The following is a 20,444-nucleotide window of genomic DNA, read 5'->3' on the forward strand; positions in this document are numbered from 1 at the left end:
TGAATCTACTCCATAAAACAACACCCAGTTCATAATTATTTCCCTCCCCTCCTTCTTTAGCACATTCAGGAGTTGTACTTTCAGTGGAAGAAGTAGAAGCTGGGCTGAAAGGCCTGAAAGTGGATCAGGAGGGGAAAACAGCTACCCCCTTAATGGCAGAGCAGATGGAAGAGTCCCTAAATATGGCTGACTCCCGGCACCTTAAGGATGGTGATATGTCTGCCTTCAACAAACTAGTCAGTACAATGAAGGCAAGTGGGACTCTACCTTCACAACCAAAAGTCAATGTAAGTAATGTATCTGATAGTGCTGAAATATTGCACACTCAATTATACCCAGTCTTGGTATGAATTAAACCATTTTCATATACAAACATTATACAGCTTGCCTTGCTTGTATAACACATTTTATTTTGCAGATTTATAACCTGCTTTTTTAACACAAGTAACTTTCATATTGGTGTAAAAGTAACGGTAAAGGTTTCCCCTTGACATTAAGTCCAGTCATGCCGGACTAGGGGGCGGTGGCTCATCTCTGTTTCCTAGCCGAGGGAGCCAGCGTTTGTCCACAGACAGTCTCCGTGGTCATGTGGCCGGCATGACTAAACACTGAAGTGCACGGAACGCTGTTACCTGCCCACTGAAGTGGTACCTTTTCATCTACTTGAATTTGCATGCTTTTGAACTGCAAGGTTGACAGGAGCTGGGATGGAGCAATGGGAACTCACCCCGTTGTGCAGATTCTAACTGGCAACCTTTTGATCAACCAGCCCAGCAGCACAGCGGTTTAAACCACTGCGCCACCTGCAGTCCCTTCATATTGGTGTACAATGCAGCAAATACTACTCTTGATGTAAACAGCCTCTTCACTAAAAGATAAAAACAGTCTTACTAATAGTGCTTGGGAGAAAGGTCTTCATTTGTTAAAAGCTTAATGACTAAAGCACCCAACAACCTCTGGAGAAAGCATTCTAGAAACTGTTCTTCCCCCAGCTTCGTGCCACCAGATGTCTTGGGCTTCAATTCCCATAAACCCCAATCAACATAGCTGATGGTTAGTTGTCCAAAATGTCTGCAGGGCACCATGTTGGGAAAGATACTGTTTATTGCTGTGTATGGCCAAATAGATACACCACTGGTACCATCCTTGGGATACAGGCTGCTATTAAGCACTGAAAAGGATGTTTCCATGGTTACTATCTGCCTCAGTTCTGAAGGCAAAGGGGCACTTTGAAACTATGGTAAAGGAGTACCTTATATGGGGATAGGTGATCCTTCAGGTAAAACACACTGACTTTCATTTGGTGAGATTCTGGCAGTGGCAAGTAAATGCAGCCTCGATAGAGCAGTTGGTGTTAGATTTTTCATGGAGCTGGAACAGTCTTCTAACACATTTCCCAGACATGGGGTGACTCAAGGAAGATGTTTGGAGTTGGGATACATTTCACTAAGATGAACAGATAAGTTACATGAATAACCTGTCTTGATATATGCTTCTGAATCTGTGTTGCCCTTGTGGGAACTACCTCTCAATCTATCCAGCAAATGCTGTGCCTGAAATGTCATGCAGCTTATAAACAATTTCTGCTCTTGAAATTTCTGCTCAGGAACAAGTTTCAAGCTTTAGTCAGATGAACTAGCCTGGAGTGCATTTGCCATGGAGTTGCATTTTTCCTGGACTGTGACTTGAAACCAAGAGTTATACTGTGTTGCACATATATAGTTAAAGCTTTGGTGGCACAAACTTGAAAATCCATTTTAACAGTATATAGTAGGGCTGCTGTAGTACTGTACTAAGTAGTAGTAACGTAAATTAACACTAGTGTCCTTGCTGCATCTTCCCCTAAATGCTGTGGAGGAGTTGTACTCATAACACTTGTACTGTTGGAAGAACTGGTTGTTGTTGCTGTTGTTAGTCGTGAAGTTGTGTCTGACCCATTGTGACCCCATGGACAACATTCCTCCAGGCCTTCCTGTCCTCCAGCATCCCCTGGAGTCCACTTAAGCTTACGCCGACAGCTTCAGTGACTCCATCCAGCCACCTCATCCTCTGCCGTCCCCTTCTTCTTTTGCCATCTTTGGTCCCAACATTAGGCTCTTCTCCAGGGAGTCCTTCCTTCTCATTAGGTGACCAAAGTATTTGAGTTTCATCTTCAGGATCTGGCCTTCTGAAGAACAGTCAGGGTTGATCTCCTCTAGAACTGACTGGTTTGATCGCCTTGTGGTCCAAGGGACTCGCAGGAGTCTCCTCCAGCACCACAATTCAAAGGCCTCAATCCTTTGGCGCTCAGCCTTCCTTATGGTCCAACTTTCACAGCCATACATTGCAACTGAGAAAACCATAGCCTTGACTATACATACTTGTGTTGGCAGGGTGATGTCTCTGCTTTTTAGTATGCTCTCTAGATTTGCCATAACTTTCCTCCTAAGGAGCAAGAGTCTTAATTTCTTGGCTGCAATCCCTGTCTATGGTGATTTTGGAGCCCAGGAAAATAAAATCTGTCACTACCTCCATTTCTTCCCCATCTATTTGCCAGGAAGTGAGAGGACCGGATGCCATGATCTTAGTTTTCTTAATGTTGAGTTTCAAGCCAACTTTTGCGCTCTCCTCCTTTACCCACATCAAGAGGCTCTTTAGTTCCTCTCCACTTTCTGCCATGAGAGTGGTATCATCTGCATATCTGAGATTGTTGATACTTCTCCCGGTAGTCTTAATCCAACTGGAGATTCATCTAGCCCCGCCTTTCTCATGATGTGCTCTGCATATAAGTTAATAGGCAGGTCAACAGTGTACAGCCTTGCTGAACTCCTTTCTCAATTTTGAACCAGTGGTTCCATGTCCAGTTCTCATTGTTGCTTCTTGACCTGCATATAGGTTTCTCAAGAGACAAATAAGATGCTCTGCTACTCCCATCTCTTTAAGAATCTGCCACAATTTGTTGTGATCCACACAATCAAAGGCTTTAGCATAGTCAATGAATCAGAAGTAGATGTTTTTCTGGAACTCCCTAGCTTTCTCCATGATCCAGCGTATGTTGGGAATACTGGTTGGTTTCAAGTCCCTCAGGGCTCTATTTATCCCCTATGCACAAGTTATGTTCCTTCCTGGAGTAGGCAGATCTAGCCACAATGATCCATGCTTTAATCATCCTCTGCTTACTTTCTTGTAACACATTCTATGTGAAGCTGATCTTGAAGAGACTTTGGAAACTGCAACTAGTGCAAAATTTGGTGAACAGATTCCTCTCTGAGGCACTGTTGAAGACATTACGCCAGACTTGCAGAAATTGCATTGTTTCCCAGTCACTTTCCAGGTGGAATTCTTAACTTGGAGCCTTAAGAAGGACTGCTTTTTTCTTTTAAGTCTGTCATACTTGAAGGTCTCCTCTGGATGCCCGTCTGAATGTCCCAGCACCAACAAAAGTTAAATTGATGCGAACACAGGATAGCAGTACCACACCAATGAACTCCCTCCCAAAGGAAATCAGTGTGGCTCCTTCTCTCTTCAGCTTTAAGCAGGCTGTTAGAAGGTTTTTGTTCTATATGTTAAATGTCTTAGCTCCACTCCCTACTTTTAAGATTCTCACCTGCTTTCAATTGCTGCTATTTGTAGCATTTCTAAATTCTTGCAAACTTTTAAGAGTATTGTCTTGAAGCTTCTGTTTGGACAGAAAGGGAAACCTTACATTTAAAAATACATACATTAAATATTTTCATGTCTCTGAGGTTTGAAACAAAGGCAGAAACAGAAAAAGTCAGAAGGGGCCTCCTGGGCCATCTAGTCTGACACGTGGCTCCAACCAGCTCCACTCATGACATGCCCACCACGTGCATGTCCAGCCTGTCCTTGAACACCCTCACTGATGCGGCCTCAGCCACCTCCCATGGAAGCCCATTCCACACCCTCAGGGTCCTAACTGTCAGGAAGTGCTTCCTGGCATCCAGATTGAACCTTGGTTCCCTGAGCTTTGCTCCATTGGAACACATCCTGCCCACCTCTGCAGGGGAAAACAAGTCTCTACGCACCCCCATGTGACACCCCCTCACGTACCTATATGTTGCCAACTGATCCTCTTGGAGTCTCCTCTTCTCCAGGCTGAAAAGACCCAGTTCCCTCAGTCTTGCCTCATATGGCTTTCCCTGCAATCTGGCCACCATTCTTGTGGCCCTTCGCTGCACTGCTTTTATCCTGGCTATATCCCTCCTGTAATGAGGGGCCCAAAACTGAACACAATACTCAGTTGCGGCCGCACCAGAGTCATATAGAGTGGGAGTAATACCTCTCTCAATCTAGAAGCCACACTCCTGGCTATGCAACCAAGGGTAGCATTCACCCTCTTGACCACTACATCACACTGCTGACTCATGTTTAGCCTGTAGTTGACCAGTACACCGAGATCCCTTTCACAAGTGCAAGTGGGCAAGCCACTTGTCCCCAACCTTTACTTACGACGCCCATTCCTGTGCCTCAAGTGCACTTGCACTTATCCGCATTGAACGTCATCCTGTTGTCCCCTGCCCACTTCCATAGTCTGTTCAGATTGTTCTGGATCTGGAGTACCTTCTCCTCACTTGTGGCCTCTGCCCCCATTTTAGTATCATCTGCAAGTTTGATCAGCAGCCTGGTCACCCTCTTTTCCAAATCATTGATGAAAAGATTGAACAGGATCAGCCCCAGGACAGAGCCCTGGGGGACCCTGCTTGTCACCGGCTGCCATCCTGATGATTCCCCACTAGCAGTTACCCTCTGCCTTCTGTCAACCATGCCCTAATCCATCGGACAGTGCATTGGTCTATCCTGAACCTCCTCAATTTCCCAACCAGAATATCATGCTGCACTTTGTCAGAGGCCTTCCTGATATCCAAGTAAACCACATCCACTGTGTTCCTTCAGTCTGGCCACCTTGAAACCTTGTCATAGAATTCCACAGGATTCGTTCTGGCAGGACCTGTTTTTGCGGAAACCATGTTGCATGGCCACCAACCTACCTTCCCTATCTACGGGTACTAGACCCCTCACTATTATGAGCCTTTCCATCATATTCCCCAGAATGGACCTAAGGCTAACCTGTGAGTAATTCCCCATGTCCCCTCTTCTACCCTTTTTGAGAATGTTCTGTGGCTGTGCTAGAGGAAGCAAGCCTGGTTAGAGAGGTAGACTTCTGCATTGCCTTTCTGCATATCCAGATTCTGTAATATACTGCTGGCTGATTGGCATGCCTACTTTTATTTAAGACATTTGTAGGGGGATAGTGAAATATTTTACACCCTGGCGGCTTTAGGCAAGACACTCGGCTGATGAACTTGCAGCAAAGGCTCCTTCTGTTTCTCCAGTGCTGGTGACTACAGGCTGCCTGGAACATTCAGTTATGTCAGCTGACATTTGGAGAGCAGCTTGAAGGACAGGTTCTGTAGTTCATTGGTAGCCTGAGAACTGTGATGTTACATGTTAGAACACATGTATATAAAGAGCCAGTGTAGACAGCATGTACTTGTATTTAAGAGTGTGGGACTGGGACTCAGGAGATCTGGGTTGTACTCGCTCAACCCTGGAGTGTCTGGGTCACACTGGGCCAGTTACAGACTCTTAGTCCAACCTGCCTCACAGGGTTGTTGTGAAGATAAGATTGGGAGGAGGAGAAATATGTAAGCCTCCTTGATTTTCTTGAAAGGAAAAAGGGTGAGATATAATATTCATATTTGTATGAGTATTTATGATGTTGGAAGCCGTCCCGAGGCTTATGCGAATGGGACGGCATACAAAAATTCCAAATAAATAATAATAACAACAACAACAACACATCACAATTCCTTGTTACTCTAGTGGCCCTAGTCCTGGTAATGAAGGTGATTGTATCTCTCCTTGTGAACTTTATTTTGAAATTCAATTACTACAGTTTGTCAAAGAAGGAACTATTGACTGAAGTAGTTCTTTACTTAAATTGCTGAAAAGAGGCTGAATTAAATTTCATGCTAGATGTTATATCAATCAGTCTTGAGGATATTTCATCTGCTTGTAGTTTGTGGAAAAAGCTGTATGTTTTCTTCACAAGTCTTGTTAGGGAGGGGTTGGGGGCTGGGTTGACCGCCTGCTGAGAGCAAACCACACCAGCCCAGAAACAACACTTATCTGGTCCTCTCTTTACAACTTCACTAAAAACACAGCAAGAAATTTGAGCTGGCGATGCAATTGTCTTCATTTTACAGAGGCATTTTAAAATGACCAGATCAATTTAAAGGATAACAGTCATAATTATTGTGTGATCAAAGCCTTTGATCATACAAGAACAATGGCATCCTTGAGAAACCAAACACAAGGTCAGGAGGGACTGATATCATTAATGGTCAATGAGAATGTTTGTTATTTTAGAAAGCTTGGAGGGGTCACCTGGACTCTGTGATCATTATTTCCCTTACAGCTGAGAAGTTGGGTTGGTTGAAAGTGTAATCTGTTAGATTTACTAAGTGATTGCACTTCCAATACAGTTAAAAAGCTAGTTGGCATTTTGCTGTATTTACAAGCAAAACTTTTGTGCGTGCTCCAATATGTTCCTCAAATGCTTTGGTTTATGCAAGTACCAGTTTACTGGTGATGGCAGTAAGAGCAGAGAGTATGGAGTCAGCTACCCATTTTCCCCACTTTTAACCCTGACATCTTCATAGTCTGGAAGAATCATCAGCCTGCTTGCAAAATTGACGCTTCTGTTAACACATGACACAGGTCTGTTGTTTCTGACTTCTGCATGTGGTGGTGAGCTCCACCAGAGAACAGGGTAGGTGGTGAATGCTTTACAAATGGTGTGTAAAGTATGTGTAACCTTCTTTACAGCAAACCCTTGAAAGCCACTTAATCCTGCCTCCTGAGATGCCAGGCCAGACAGCCACAAAGAATATCTTGCAGGTAGTATGAAGTTCTAATTTGTTGAGAGCCACCTTGTGTGAGGTTGGGGGACAGTTTTTGGCTAAATGGAAAACTGATTTATCAAAGTTTATTAAACTTATTAAAAGTAAACTATTCTAACTATTAAAGCATGGATGTTATTTTTCATAGATAATATTCTCACATCTGTTCTGCAAGTTGTACTTGTTGCATCATGCCTTAAATTTGGGCAAATGAAGTTTATAAAGCTTGATGGCAAACTGCCTGTTATGTAAAGTGCAGCTCAACAGGGACAGTGGTTTTTGTAAATCTGTGAGCACAGATGACTAGCCGACTAAGTCTGGCTGTGTATAGCTGGAATTGTGTTGTAAGCCAGTCCTCCTTCCACAGAATTTATAATCTGCCTGTCCCTGCATATGTTGTGTTAATAATCTTGCCTCACTGATAGTCCCCTGAAATTAAATTTTTGAGAAATTTCTGGCTGCCTTGAGGTACTTCAGAATGCCTATAGCAGACTTGTATTTCCCAAATTCTGGTATGTGCTGCATGGAAGAACTTAATACTGGTTTTGTCTGCAGGCAGTTCTAACTGCATGTATGATCTAAAATAGCTGTATTTCCTCAAAGGAAATCCTTGGACCGCCTACTGGCAGACCTTCATCGAATGTCCTCAGCACCTTGATGAGTGGCTTGGAACCTGTGTCATCTCTCTTGGGCCAAAGGGCAACTTCTCCACCACAGCCTCCCATCTCTCAAATGTTTCCCACTAGGGCTGCTTCTGCTGACTATCTGAGACATCGCATTCCCTCCCCAGTTGGTAAGTTCTGGTTATAGAAATATTCTGCAGCAGCTTACTTTGGAAACCTTCAATACTTACATAACAGAATTCACATGAAGTTTACTTCTCACTCTTATTAGATACCTATTAGCTGTTACAGCTGAAATTTTCCAACCAAGATAAGTCAGGCTGATGTTCAAAATCCACTTGAAATGCAGAGAAACGTGTTGAGTGAATTCATTATTTATTTAATACATATTTATATCACCATTCTGTCTAGGCAAATAAGAGTGCTCCCAAGCCAGTTGCAGGGCCTTTCAGGAATGGATAGGACAAGCTTTCTAGTCTTGGCTTCACCTCCTGTGCCTTTTTATACAGGATAGCTTTCTTCTATATATTGGAGAAAGTTTCTGCAGTATTGATGTGCTGCAATGGATAACATTTCTCCTTAAAATAACAAAGGAAGAACCTCAGTTTCTAGGGTTCTTTAAGACTAGAAGGTGATTGCATAACATAACGCTGAAGTTGTTCACTTTATTTGTAGGCTTTGGGCCAGGTTCCCAGCAGTTGCTTGGTGATCCATTTTCAGGGATTCAGAAGTCCATGAGCCCAGCTGCAGCACAGGTAAGGTCAAGAATAGCTGTTCCAATTTTGCACAATCTAAGCTAGAAATACAGTGTACAAAATGAATGTGTAACACTAGTCATGCTATATGCAATGGTCCTACTTCATTGTGAATGAGATGATATTTTCAGTAGAATGTAACTGTGAAAACAGTCTTCATAAATTACATACAAAATTACATGACATGTTGAAAAGTATGAACAAACTCTCATTTGTACTACTTATGGAGAGAATGTTGATAATAGAAAACTAACTTGATATAGCCAAGAAACAGGAGGGTGAAATAATGAGAGAAAAATCTGCTTTTCAAGATTGTACCTTTTTAGTCTTCAAACAATGCGATGCGGCTGCCAAAAGAGCAAATGCTATTTGGGATGCATTAACAGAAGTATTACTTCCAAATCACAAGAAGTAATAGTTCCTCTATATTCTGGACTAGTCTGACTTCACCTGGAATACTGTGTCCAGTTCTGGGCACCAAGATATAAAAAAGATGCAGGTAAATTAGAAAGGGTCCAGCGGAGGGCAACAAAAATGATCCAGGGTTTTGGGCGACTGCCCTATAAGGACAGACTGAGGGAACTGGGCATGTTCAGCCTTGAGAAGACTGAGGGGGGACATGAGATCCCTCTATAAGTACCTCAAAGGCTGTCACAGAGAGGAAGGTCAAAATCTCTTCTTGCTAATGCCAGAATGTAGGACACGGAATAATCAAGTCAAGTTGCAGCAACCCAGATTCAGGCTGGACATCAGGAAAAGCTTCCTCACAGCCAGAGCAATACAACAGTGGAACCAGCTGCCTAGAGAGGTGGTGGGCGCTCCCACACTGGAGACATTCAAAAAGGACCTGGACAGCCCTCTGAGTGGGACGGTGTCACTTGGTGTCCTGCAACAGCAGGGGGTTGGACTGATGGCCTTCATGGGCCCTTCCAACTCTTCTATGATTCTATGTAAAGCCCCATTCTTGAGAAACCCTGAAAGATATGTGATCATCAATAACTTTATTTGCCTGTTTCTGCCCTGTAAATACTAAACAGCTAAGAAATGGCTTTTGGCTTGGTTAACTGTATATTTGGATTCTCCTTGAATATAAATGGCTGAATATGGCGTTCTCAGAAAGGTTTCACAGAGCGGAGGAATTAGAAGCAAAACAGCTGTGCTGTGATTACGTATTTTGATCTGTACTGGCTGAATCACCATCTTGGTTGGGTAACTTACCAGTATAATACTGCTTTGTAGATTATAACCTGAGTTAAATTTACTATGAATTTGGAAACCTGCTGCTCCAAGCTACTTACAACTGGAAAAGAAACCCCATCTCAAAAATAAGAGATGATAGAGTTATATAGGCACGCTGGACAACTATGATCTTAATGCTATATCAAATTGTGCCTACTAAGTGACATTCCCCCCCCCACACACACACACACATACACACCTTCCAAAGTGCTGATGCCACTAACTGGAACTGATCTGAAACTTTTGCTCCATTACTGTATGCAAGCAGACCGAGAGTTTCAGGAAGCTACCAAACATGAGATCTCGTGAAAAGTTTGACATAAATGGCTTTAATTTTACATGGTATTTCCCGGTTCATTGTTCTTTGGCTTGACAGGGTCTCCAACATTAAAGGTAGGTGGGCAGGTTCCTGGAATTGTGCTGGGGAGCAAGACTAGATGTCTCTTTTGAATTGGGGCAGAAATCCCACCCTTAGCCCATTGCTTTGATGAACGAGGATGCATGTTTACTGTCATCTGTCATGGAAAATCATAGCTACAGGTGACTAAACCTAAACATTTCCCCAACTGGACAGGCTTCCTCCATTGGAAGCATATGTGATGTTCGGACACTGGGCTCTGTTCTTGACAGAACAGAACTTTCCTGCAAACAGATGTATTCTCACTTTACCAGTTCAAGCTGGAACAAAGCGTGCTTGAGACTTACTTGGGGGGCACAGCAAACCTGCTCACTGTCCCCCTTGCTTTTTGCCCTAGTCCTCGCAAACAAGGCCAGAGCCCACCCACTTATGTAGGGAATACTGGCCAACCCTGATGATGGTGCTGGATGGTTTCAAAAGAGAAGCTGGGTTGGAAAAGTCATTTTTCCCAGTTACAGCTGCCTGTCATCCATGCGCTACATGAGGAGCAGCTGTTCCTACAGCAGATCTTGGGCTTGTTACCGTAAAGCAACTTTGGGTGTAATCCTGTGTGTCCTTAGACAGAAGAAAGGCCTACAACATGCCTTTGCATGCCTTTTCTGTCTAAACCCACGTAGGATAGTACTATTAAATGAAAAGATCTGGCCTACTTGATTCTTGATTCTAACTGCACTTCAGCTGGCAGGGCAATATAGTCACAGTTAAGCTGATGGTTGAGCTCAAATTTCACTTCAGCTCTGTTTCAGGTCCTGTGAAGGTGGCAGTTGCTCCCTGGCTTGTTAATATGGTTATGAATATAGGCAAAATAACACCAAGAAAGAATGATATTCCATCAGCAATAAAGTCACGGCAAGAGGAAATAAAACTTACAGCTGCATTGTGATACATCCCAGATTAGGCAGATAAGACCTACAGCTGCACAACATAGTGTTGTTCTGTGGACAGATTCTGGTCACATGTGCTAGTGCCCTCATCTTCCTCAAGTTCTGCATTGTAAAAGCCTGGATAAAAAGGGGTGATGCAGTTCTTGGAAATCAAAGGATTTTTATAGATGACGGAATTTATATCGATACTGTCACTGCCTGACAGAGGCCTGGCTTGAAGTAACACTGCAAGACTATGAAAGCGAACTTTCAGAAATTGTTCTGGCAGTTTCAAGGATGTAGCTTTATCAGAACACTTAATGGCCTGTTCTCAGTCAGTGGGGGAGAGGAAAGGCTGGACTCTCACGTCAGAGCAGATCCCACTGCAAGGTGAAGACCCTGCCAGTCTTGCTCTGCGTCCTGCAGAAGAGCCACTTGGGTGGTTTGCTCCCAGAACCTTTGGGTGCAGAGGCTTTATTCTGATGTTCACAGCTAGGCTCCCTTTGTGGGTGCGGTGAGAGACCATTCCAGCCCCCATTTCCCCTCCCCTCCCTCTCAGCTCAGATGTTAGGGTTACCTAACCTAAAAAATGCAGAGGGAGTGGGGCTCTTTTTTCAGAATGATTGTTGCCCATGGGAGCCCACTTTTCACATAGTGGTTGAGTGCTTTGGGAGTGTTTCATGACCATGCTATTTTAGCATTTTCCCTCATTGGTGGAGGGATTGTCCCCTAACAGATTTACCAGGCCAAACAGTTCCAGTCGCCACTTCAGATGCCACATTTCGATGGAGCTGGTGATAACCACCTTCATATTCCTCCTCCAGGCATGAAAGTGAAATTACATTGTGACATGCAGGAGGGAGAAATGAGCCTCAGCAAAGAGGATGGTGATGTACCACATGTGGAAAATCTCTCTACAGTGGTGGCAGCAGCAACCACATCTGGGGCTTAGGAAAGCCCAATACGTGGTACTGGTCTGTCATCCTCAAGCCTTCCCAGTGGGCTGCATGGGCGTTTCAGGCTCGCCAGAAGCAGGCAAACCAAACTGGACTCAAACACACACCCTGCGCTTAAACAAGCAGAAGGTCCTTGAAGCAGCTGCAGTGCTACAAGGAGTCCTGGGACCACAAGCAAATGCGGGATAGGTTTTGCACTTCATCATATAGCAGCTCTTCATCATCTAGCAGAAGAACCATAAATATTATCACTTGCTGCTGTTGTGGCACTTTTCAGCACTTAAGATGGTACCACCCCTTTGCCCATTAGCTTCTGTTCATTATCAGAAGCACTTGGGGCAATAGACTGACAATTTTGGGAAAGCTTGTCCTCTTGTAGGGAGGCCTGTCCCAGATACTGAGTAAGGGCCCAAAGCAAGCTCAGAGCAAGGGAAATCTTGGCATGGTCACTCCAACTTCACTCTCACACAACACAGAAGTTCATTTCAATTATTCTGGCTACAACCTCCAAGATCTCAAAATTAAAGGCTCTTTCCCCAGCTGAAGCTGCAAGGAGACCTTCCTGCTCAGGCTGTAAGACAACAGTGCCAGCACCGTATCCTCTGCAATTGCAAGAGCATTGGTTAGGTGGGCGCAGTCCTTATTCCTGAGGTGTTCTCCCAGTCAGGGTCCTTCTCAGAAGGACTCAATAAACCAGCACAGATAGCCAAGTTCCTGGCAGATTCCTCGGTAGGTGTCCTCCAGTATTTGGCCAGGGCTTACCAGACTCTCAAGTAGACTTACTGTCTAAGGCTAATCCCTGTATTAAACTTTGCAAAACGAACATCTCATTTAAAAGAGGAGAATATTTAAAAGGATGCTATAGAGGTGAAAGAAAAGAAGACACTCTGACCCCCCATCTGTAAAAAAGAAGGATGAGGCAGGGCAAAAGGGGGAGGCTCGGTAGTCCTTTTGTAACTACCTTTCAACTGCACTGCACTGGCACAAGACACCCTGGTGGGGGCATCCGTCTGCTAAGCCTGCAGTGTGATGGGGCGGCTGCGGAGGCAAAGCAACATCACACACCATCTATACTGTGTGACACCAGAAATGGTTCCTTGGGTTAGATCACATCTCTTCCTGCAAGCCTGGCTGCACACCACAAGTAGGTTCTTCAGGCTTCCAGCATGGCCATGTGCCAGAACTCAAATCCAAACTTCGGGGGGGGGGGGGTCCTGATTTCTCTGTGATCCCACAATGCACTGAAAATTGAAACTGGCCACAGAACCTGGTGCCTTCTTCAAAAAGCTCCTCAAGCAGTTTCTCAGTATTTTCCTTTGTGCAAAACCAAAAAGCCACTGGAATTTCCGATGCTCAAAAGGGAAGTGCAGGACCATCACAGAAGCAATGCAACCCAGAGATGCCTTAGTCAACTTGAGAGAAGCAGGGCTACATGTAACAGCCAGCCCAGCCCACAAGCACCATCTTGCATTTCCAGTACAATGCTACACATCAGTGCAAAGTGCTTTCCTTTGACTTTTCCTCAGTCTCCAGGGTGCCATGAAATCATGGTGACAATTGAGGCACACTCGGGGTGCAAGGCATTCATATTTAAGTGACTTACTCATCAGATGGCCAAAGATAAATGAGGAAAATCTTGACTTGTTCATTACAAAATCATGGTCTGAGAGACATGTTCAAAAGTTTTCTGTGATGACCACAGCACTTTGCTGTGATTTTCAACACCAAACAACAAAAAATTCATAACACAAGGAAAGGTGACAAACAGATGGCAGTGTAGCTTCCGTAAGGACATCAGGTGGCTCCATTGTTACAAGCCTGACCTGCTGGGGCCTGAAGATCACAGCCATTGATCTATCAGCATGGATAAGGTTCTGCTGCAGGAGCCTACGATGGCTCTCCTCAGGGTTCAGAGACAAATAGTGATGAAAACACAAATGCGGCCATCCTGGTAGAAGTTCTGTTGATAGTGCAAACAACTCAGACTGACTTTGGAGAGACTTTCCATTGCAGAAGTCCTTAATTTCCTTCAGGAGGCTTGGAAAAAGGTCTGGCATCACCCGTGACAGCAGTGGGCATAGTGCTTTGCCTAGGAAGCTGCCAGGCAATCTCTCCCTGCCAGGTAACATGCTTCCTGTGGGGAATAACTCTTATTGCTCCAGCAGCAGTTGATTTGTTCCCCTCCTGGGACCTGGCAATTCTCCTTGAGACTTTTTCAAACTGTGTTAAAAGGCCTCTCTGTACATTCCTACCTGGAAGATAACTTTCTTAATAGTGTTAACTTCAGCCAAGGAGAATTGGTCACACAAGGATCATGGTACCGAATAGAACACTTTGAAGACCTAACCTAGGATTCAAGCCATAGGTGGATGGCATATTTCACTGCTTTCAGGAAATCATCCTACCTGACTTCAGCTTAAGCGTTTTTGACCTGAAGGCAAAGAATCTGGTACAAGCGGGCATGCACAGTCACAATGGACAGAAGCACTTTCTGCACTTTACAAGTCAGAAGCCTAGGGGGAGAAAGTCATCTTCCACCATCAAATGAATAAAAGAATGCTTAGCACTGCTGGGAACCTCCAGTAGATATTGCAGTGCTCAGTCAAAAGTGATTTCCACAGCTGCAGTAGAGACCAAGGCAACACTGGGAAACATTTGAAAAGCAGCTTGGCCTTCCACATTCATGCGCCACTGTAAAATTAACAAGTTTCATTCCTCTGAGGCATCCTACAGACATCCGTTCCTACAACAGGTCTCATAATCACAGCCTGCCCTATTTGGAATACAGCTGTTATCAATTTCTTTCCTTCTTGCTCATTGACAGAGAATGGAACATTGGACTTGCCGTGAAGTGGTGTTCTGGTCAGTGCGGTATGGAGCGGGGTATCCCTGCGCCATTCGTAAATGCAGAGAGTTTTTCTTGTTAGGGTGGGTAGTGGCTTGTGCTGCTTCTGTACTGTGCAGAACCTCAGGGATTCTGCTCGATCCTCTCCATGTTCTATATGCATCACAGTAGTTCAGTTAGCTCTAGTAAGTATTTTGAATTGTTGCAATTTTCAGGCTGTTCCCATAGCAGCAGCAAATTCTGCAAGTGATGGGGGTCCCTCCCCTTCCTGTGGAATGCAAGTTTGATAGGATTGGCCCTGCCTTCTCCCAAACTGAGAGTTAACTATTTCTTTTCCTCCCTGCTCCACATCTCGATGAGCAGAGCACCATATCATGGTAAGTCCAACTTTCCAATCCAGATTTTTGAGGGGATCTTGCAAAACCAAACAGCTTCTTTATGGAGAAGTGCTGTTCTCCTATTCCATACATCAGCACCACCTCACAGGCTTCCAGATCACTTGCAACTGTCTTTGCCTTCTGAAGGGACTTTCTACATGAGTAAGAGGTGCAAGCAGAGAATACAATAAATGAGTGAACAAACAAGGATGAGGTAAAATAACTAGTTGTTTGTTATTGTGCTCTGTATCAAATGCACAGTGGACTGTATTTATTCTCATTTTGCTTTGCTGGTTTTCTTGTTGAGCTTGTAATGGTGAAATCATTGTGAAAAAGAAGATGTAGCATATGGTGCCTGCACATCTGGTTAGTTGCAGTAATAGAAAGCCACCTGAAAAGCCTTGGCTTTTGAGTTATTCCTTAACTGAAACTTTCTCAATTTCAGATGAGTCCTCTTGAGCTACAGCAAGCTGCACTAGAAGGGCTGTCTCTTCCACGTGACTTAACCATGCAGATGTCAAATTTCTACCAGCCAGGCTTTGGCAAACTGCAAGTGGACAAAAGCAGAGATGGTTTCCGAAACAGGTGAGCCTGAACTGCAGATAGTTATCAAAGGCCAAGCAACTTCAGTGCTGCCTCCCTGCCTCGACCTCTCCTACACGTAAAGCAAATCATTGTAGAGCCTTGTCGGCTCTTCTGGAGACATGGTCTCCTTCCTTCCTCGCTGGGCAGGGGGTGAGGGAGCTCCCCGCTAACTTGGTGTGCTCTTTCCCTCCTTCCTAGGCAGCAGCGCATGGCGAAGTCTCCTGCACCGTTGGGCCACAGGGGGAATGCCTCTCCTCCCGCCCCTGCTGCTTCCATCACCAGCATGGTGAGTCTCCACATGTCCTGACAAATGCTTGGGAGCCAACTTTTTAAAACTGTAAGACTTGTATGGAAAATGGAAGGTGAATGGAAGGCATTTCACAATTCACTGTTCAAACAATGGAAGTCAAATATGAGAGGGTGTATTTTAGTTCATGAACTTGATGCTTCATAACAACAGTACTTTTCCTTCCAATTCTCTTGTAAAATTTCTATTGAACACACTCTTCTTGGCATTCCTGGACACTCTTGGTTCTGAAGGGCCCTGTAGAATTTTCCCAGTTGTATTTTTGGTTTTGCTTGCTAAACTGAATACTGATTTTTAGTATTGATGTTGTTGCTTTTGCAGTTGTCTCCTTCCTTTACTCCTACCTCAGTGATACGCAAGATGTATGAAAGCAAAGACAAAAGTAAAGATGAGCCCAGCTCTGCAAAGCTGAAATCCAGTGAGCGAGACGAAGGTCTGAAGTCAAATGAAGGTACGATGTGTTGAGTCTGTAAAAAGAAGAGCCAAAAAGGCTGCATGGAGAGGGGACTGTCAGGGTGGCACCGCTGCGTGTGCCAGACTGAGTGCAAATGCCACCGAGTGCTTCTGAGGGGCTTTTCAGCGGGCAGGCGAGCAGCAGGCAGGCATGATGCTGGACTCTGCTCTTGGGCATCAGGGAGTGGCCAGGCGGGCTGCTCGAGGCTGCCAGCAAAACCACTGAATCTCGTTAGTCTTCGTATGGAGCGCAAATGGTCTGCAGGGCCAGTTGCACCTCCTCTCCAAATCCGAATTGGGCGAGCCTGGCAAATATGCCCAGTGTGCAGGTCGTGAGGGGCCTCCTGGGCCATCTAGCCTGACTCCAGGGCAAGGCACTCTGCTCACATAACGTCCCATCTGCCCCTGAACGCCCTCACTAGTGGGGCCCCCACCACCTCCCGTGGAAGCCCATTCCCTGTCCTGGGGGTCCTAACCATCAGACAGGACTTCCTGGCATCCAGCCTGAAACCCGGTTCCTGGAGCTTTGCCCCACTGGGTGACATTATTCCCTCTGCCACAGGGGGGAACAGGTCATGACCCTCCACTCTGTGGCCCCCTTTCACATACCTGTATGTTGCTATAAGATCCCCTCTCCTCCGAGCTGAAAAGTCCCCATTCCTTCACTCTCATCTCGTATGGCATCCTCCACCATCCAGCTGCCATCCTTGTGGCCCTGTAATGAACTGATTCCAACCTTGTTGTAATGTGGAGTTTAGAGCTGGACACAGTACTCCTCTCGTGGGCGCACTGCAGTCCTGTAGAGCAGCACCAGCACCTCTTTTAATCTGGAAGCCACACCTCAGTCTATCCATCCAAGGGTGGTGTTTGCCCTCTTAACTGCTGCGTCACTCCACTGGCTCATGTTTAGCTTGCCCCAAGATCTCTTACACAAGTGCCCCTGTCCAGCCACTTGTCCCCCTCCTGTATCTGTGGCAATTATTACTTTGCACTTACCTGTTTTGAATGCCCTTCTGTTGTCCCCCACCCACTTCCACAGTCTGTTCAGATTCTTTTGGATTTGGAATGCCTGCTCCTCTCTTGTGTCCACCCACTGTGGTATCATCTGCGAATTTGGTTGGCAGACTGGTTACCCCCTCCTCCCCGTCATTGATGAAGGGGTTGAAGAGAATCAGTCCCAGAACTGAGCCCTGGGGGATCCTAATTGTCACCAGCTGCCACCCTGATGACTCCCCACTGATAGTTACCCTCCCCTTGTGGTCCATCAACCATACCCTATTCCATTAGACAGTGCATCAGTTTTTCGGAAGCTCATCAAGGTCTCCCTTCCCTATCCAGGGTTTTTTGAGCTTTCCCTATTACGAGCTTTTCCATTGTTTTTCCCAGAATGGGTGCAAGGGTAACCAGCTTGTAATTCTCCTTGTCTCCTCTGCTATCTTTTTTGAAGATTGGAACCACTGACGCCATCCTCCAGAACTTCTCCCATTTTCCATTAGGCCTCAGAAATTGAGGCAGAAGGATGTGGGAGCATCCCTGCCAAACCCTGAAGTACCCTCAGGTGTAACTCACCAGGACCTGGTGCCTTCGTAACATCCAGGGTCCTGAGTCTCCTCAACATCTAGGGGAATGTGCCTCCATACCCCCAACCTCATCTGGTGTCCCAGGCACATCTCCCCCGACCTGCTTTGGGTGGAATACAGTAGAAAATAACCATTTATCATCTGGTTGGTGGTGGGGCCAACCATTTAAGTGGCCCCACCACCTGTCTCCTCTCCCTCTTTGCATAAGAATAGAAGCTGTTTTTGTTACCCTTGACATTCTTTGCAAGTTTCAGCTTGTAATCAGCCCTAGCCTTGCAAAGAGCATCAAGCTGCCTCCCCTTGGTGTGCCCTTGCCCCAGTGACCATTGCCTGTGGAGGTTCCTCTTGGGGCCTAATCCCTCTTACCGCCTCCCTTCACATCCACGGTGGTGCCCTCCTGCACCTCCCCACTTTGCTGATCAGTGGAATCATTAAGGCTTGTACTTCCAAGACCTCCCTTTTGAGCGTCATCCACCCCCCTGAACTCCCTTGCTTTCCAGTACTCTCTCCCAGGAGTCTTTTCCCAGCTTGGCCTTCAGTTGACCAAAGTTGGCCCTCATGAAATCCCATCTCTTAATACATGACTACTTCCCATAACACCTGTGGAATGGAAGATTTGAGCACTCAGAATGGTTTAGTGGATGCTGGGGAGGAAGTGTAAAACATAGAAACAGAGCGAGTCAGAAGCGGTCTCCCAGGCCATCTAGTCTGACCTCTGGCTCCGCTCACGACATGCCCACCATGTGCATGTCCAGCCTATCTAAGAAGAGCCAGATAAAGGCTCCAGTGGAAGTGCCTGTTTGCCATTCTTCGGGGCTTCCGCTAGGGCTGTTTAGGATGGGGCAGCTGCATGTGTCCAGCTTGGACCAACTGGGCCACAAGTCCCTTTTCCAGACAGGAAGCTCATCTCTCTCCCAACCTTCCTGGCCTTGGAGAGCAACGCTCTACGTGGGGCTGCCCTTGAAGATGGTCCGGATACTTCAGATGGTGCAAAATAGAGCTGCCAGGTTGCTGACATGGACTGGGCATTGTTCTCATATAACCCCAGTCCTCTGTCAGCTTCACTGGCTTCCCATCGAAGTCCGGGCCCAATTCAAGGTGCTGGTTATCACCTATAAAGCCTTTAACGGCTTGGGACCTAGTTATCTAAAGGAGCACTTGCATCCATATCTGCCCTCCCGCCCCTTGAGATCGGCGGCAGAGGCCCTTCTCCAGGAACCCTCCTTGAGAGACAGTAGGAGGGTGAGTACCCGGAGCAGGGCCTTCTCTGCAGTGGCGCCCCGCCTATGCAATGCGCTCCCCAGAGAGGTCTGCCTAGCGCCGTCATTATTTGTTTTTCGGTGCTAGGCCAAGACCTTTTTATTTAAACATTATTTTAATTAACTGCTGATTATTTATTGGTTTTATATTATTTGCCAGGATGTTTCCAATTTTTATGTATTTGTATTGATATTTATTTGTTGGAAGCTGCCCCGAGGCTTATGCGAAGTGGGCGGCATATAAGAATTCCAAATAAATAAATAATAAATAAACATGAAAAGCCAGGCTAGAAAGGGGGTTGGGGAAAGTGAGGGGGTAGGTGAGGCTGAGCTCACAGGGTGATTGGGAGAGAAGTATGGAGCAATGCTGAGGTAACTTGGCTGTGACTGCTTGTAACTGGGGTTAATTTAGTTTCTCATACTTAAAGCATGCTCAGGTGACTGCTTTGTGTTCCTCTACAGAGAGCCTACTGTCATCTCGGTCCCTAGAGCACCCAGATCCAGAGAATTCATCCTCCCTAGGTACCAAGCTATCGTGTCTGCAGCGTTCTGCATGTTCAACACCACTTTCTCAACCCAATCGTTGCACCAAAGAACAAGACTACAGGCCGAAGTCCACAGGAAGGAAGACGCCTACCATGGCTTCCCCAGTACCAGGGACTGCTTTCCTCCGCCCTGTCCACCAGGTTCCCCTAGTCCCTCATGTGTCAATGGTACGGCCACCTCATCAGCTGCCCCCAGGATTAGTCCAGAGAATGTTGGCACAAGGCATCCATCCGCAGCATCTTCCACCACTGCTGCAAGCAGGTAGGCTGGCTTGTGATCTCCAGGTGGAGTGGGATCCTGAGGCCATTTCATCCAAACCCAGTGCACGAAGTTCAGAGCCAGAGTCTGTGTAAAGATGCCGTGCAAAGGAGAAGTCCTCATGGGGAGAATCTGTCATACATGCATACACTGCAGAAATACTTCAGCTCGGCTGACGGTGGCAGCAATACCTTATCAGTTCAGGTTTACCTGGAACTTCACTGAGAATGATGGAGGTACTCAGACTATCGAGCATACTGAAAAGACCAGTGTTGGGCTTCGGATGCCAGCTTCCATAGTGGTGGCTTCTGTGGGATTTCTTTAATGCTGTACGAAAGGCAGAATGAGAGCCATACAGAATCTGCACAGGTTTTCAGTACCCTTCAGTAGCTGCAGGGTGGGGATGATTTGCATCCTGGCCCCGATGACTGGATTATCTTCCCGGAAAGTTGGAACTATTGATTGACACTTGACAGCC

At 45.8% G+C, this 20,444-nt stretch overlaps 1 protein-coding gene across 4 annotated transcripts in view; it reads left to right on the forward strand.

Moving 5' to 3' along the window:
• EIF4ENIF1 (eukaryotic translation initiation factor 4E nuclear import factor 1) overlaps positions 1-20,444 on the forward strand; it is a 44,867-nt gene that overhangs the window by 21,302 nt on the left and 3,121 nt on the right. For 3 of the 4 annotated variants that reach the window (XM_044444395.1, XM_044444396.1, XM_044444397.1), the window contains 8 exons: positions 61-287; positions 6,829-6,900; positions 7,506-7,695; positions 8,201-8,280; positions 15,424-15,563; positions 15,762-15,849; positions 16,192-16,321; positions 19,625-19,969. In XM_044444395.1, the coding sequence (XP_044300330.1) occupies positions 61-287; positions 6,829-6,900; positions 7,506-7,695; positions 8,201-8,280; positions 15,424-15,563; positions 15,762-15,849; positions 16,192-16,321; positions 19,625-19,969 (1,272 nt within the window). The remainder of the gene's footprint in view (positions 1-60; positions 288-6,828; positions 6,901-7,505; positions 7,696-8,200; positions 8,281-15,423; positions 15,564-15,761; positions 15,850-16,191; positions 16,322-19,624; positions 19,970-20,444) is intronic. The other variant, XM_044444398.1, reaches the window with a different exon arrangement.

Source organism: Varanus komodoensis, unplaced genomic scaffold (genome assembly GCF_004798865.1).
Source record: "Varanus komodoensis strain SLA01 unplaced genomic scaffold, ASM479886v1 scaffold44_3, whole genome shotgun sequence".
In the NCBI taxonomy this organism is placed as follows: domain Eukaryota; kingdom Metazoa; phylum Chordata; class Lepidosauria; order Squamata; family Varanidae; genus Varanus; species Varanus komodoensis.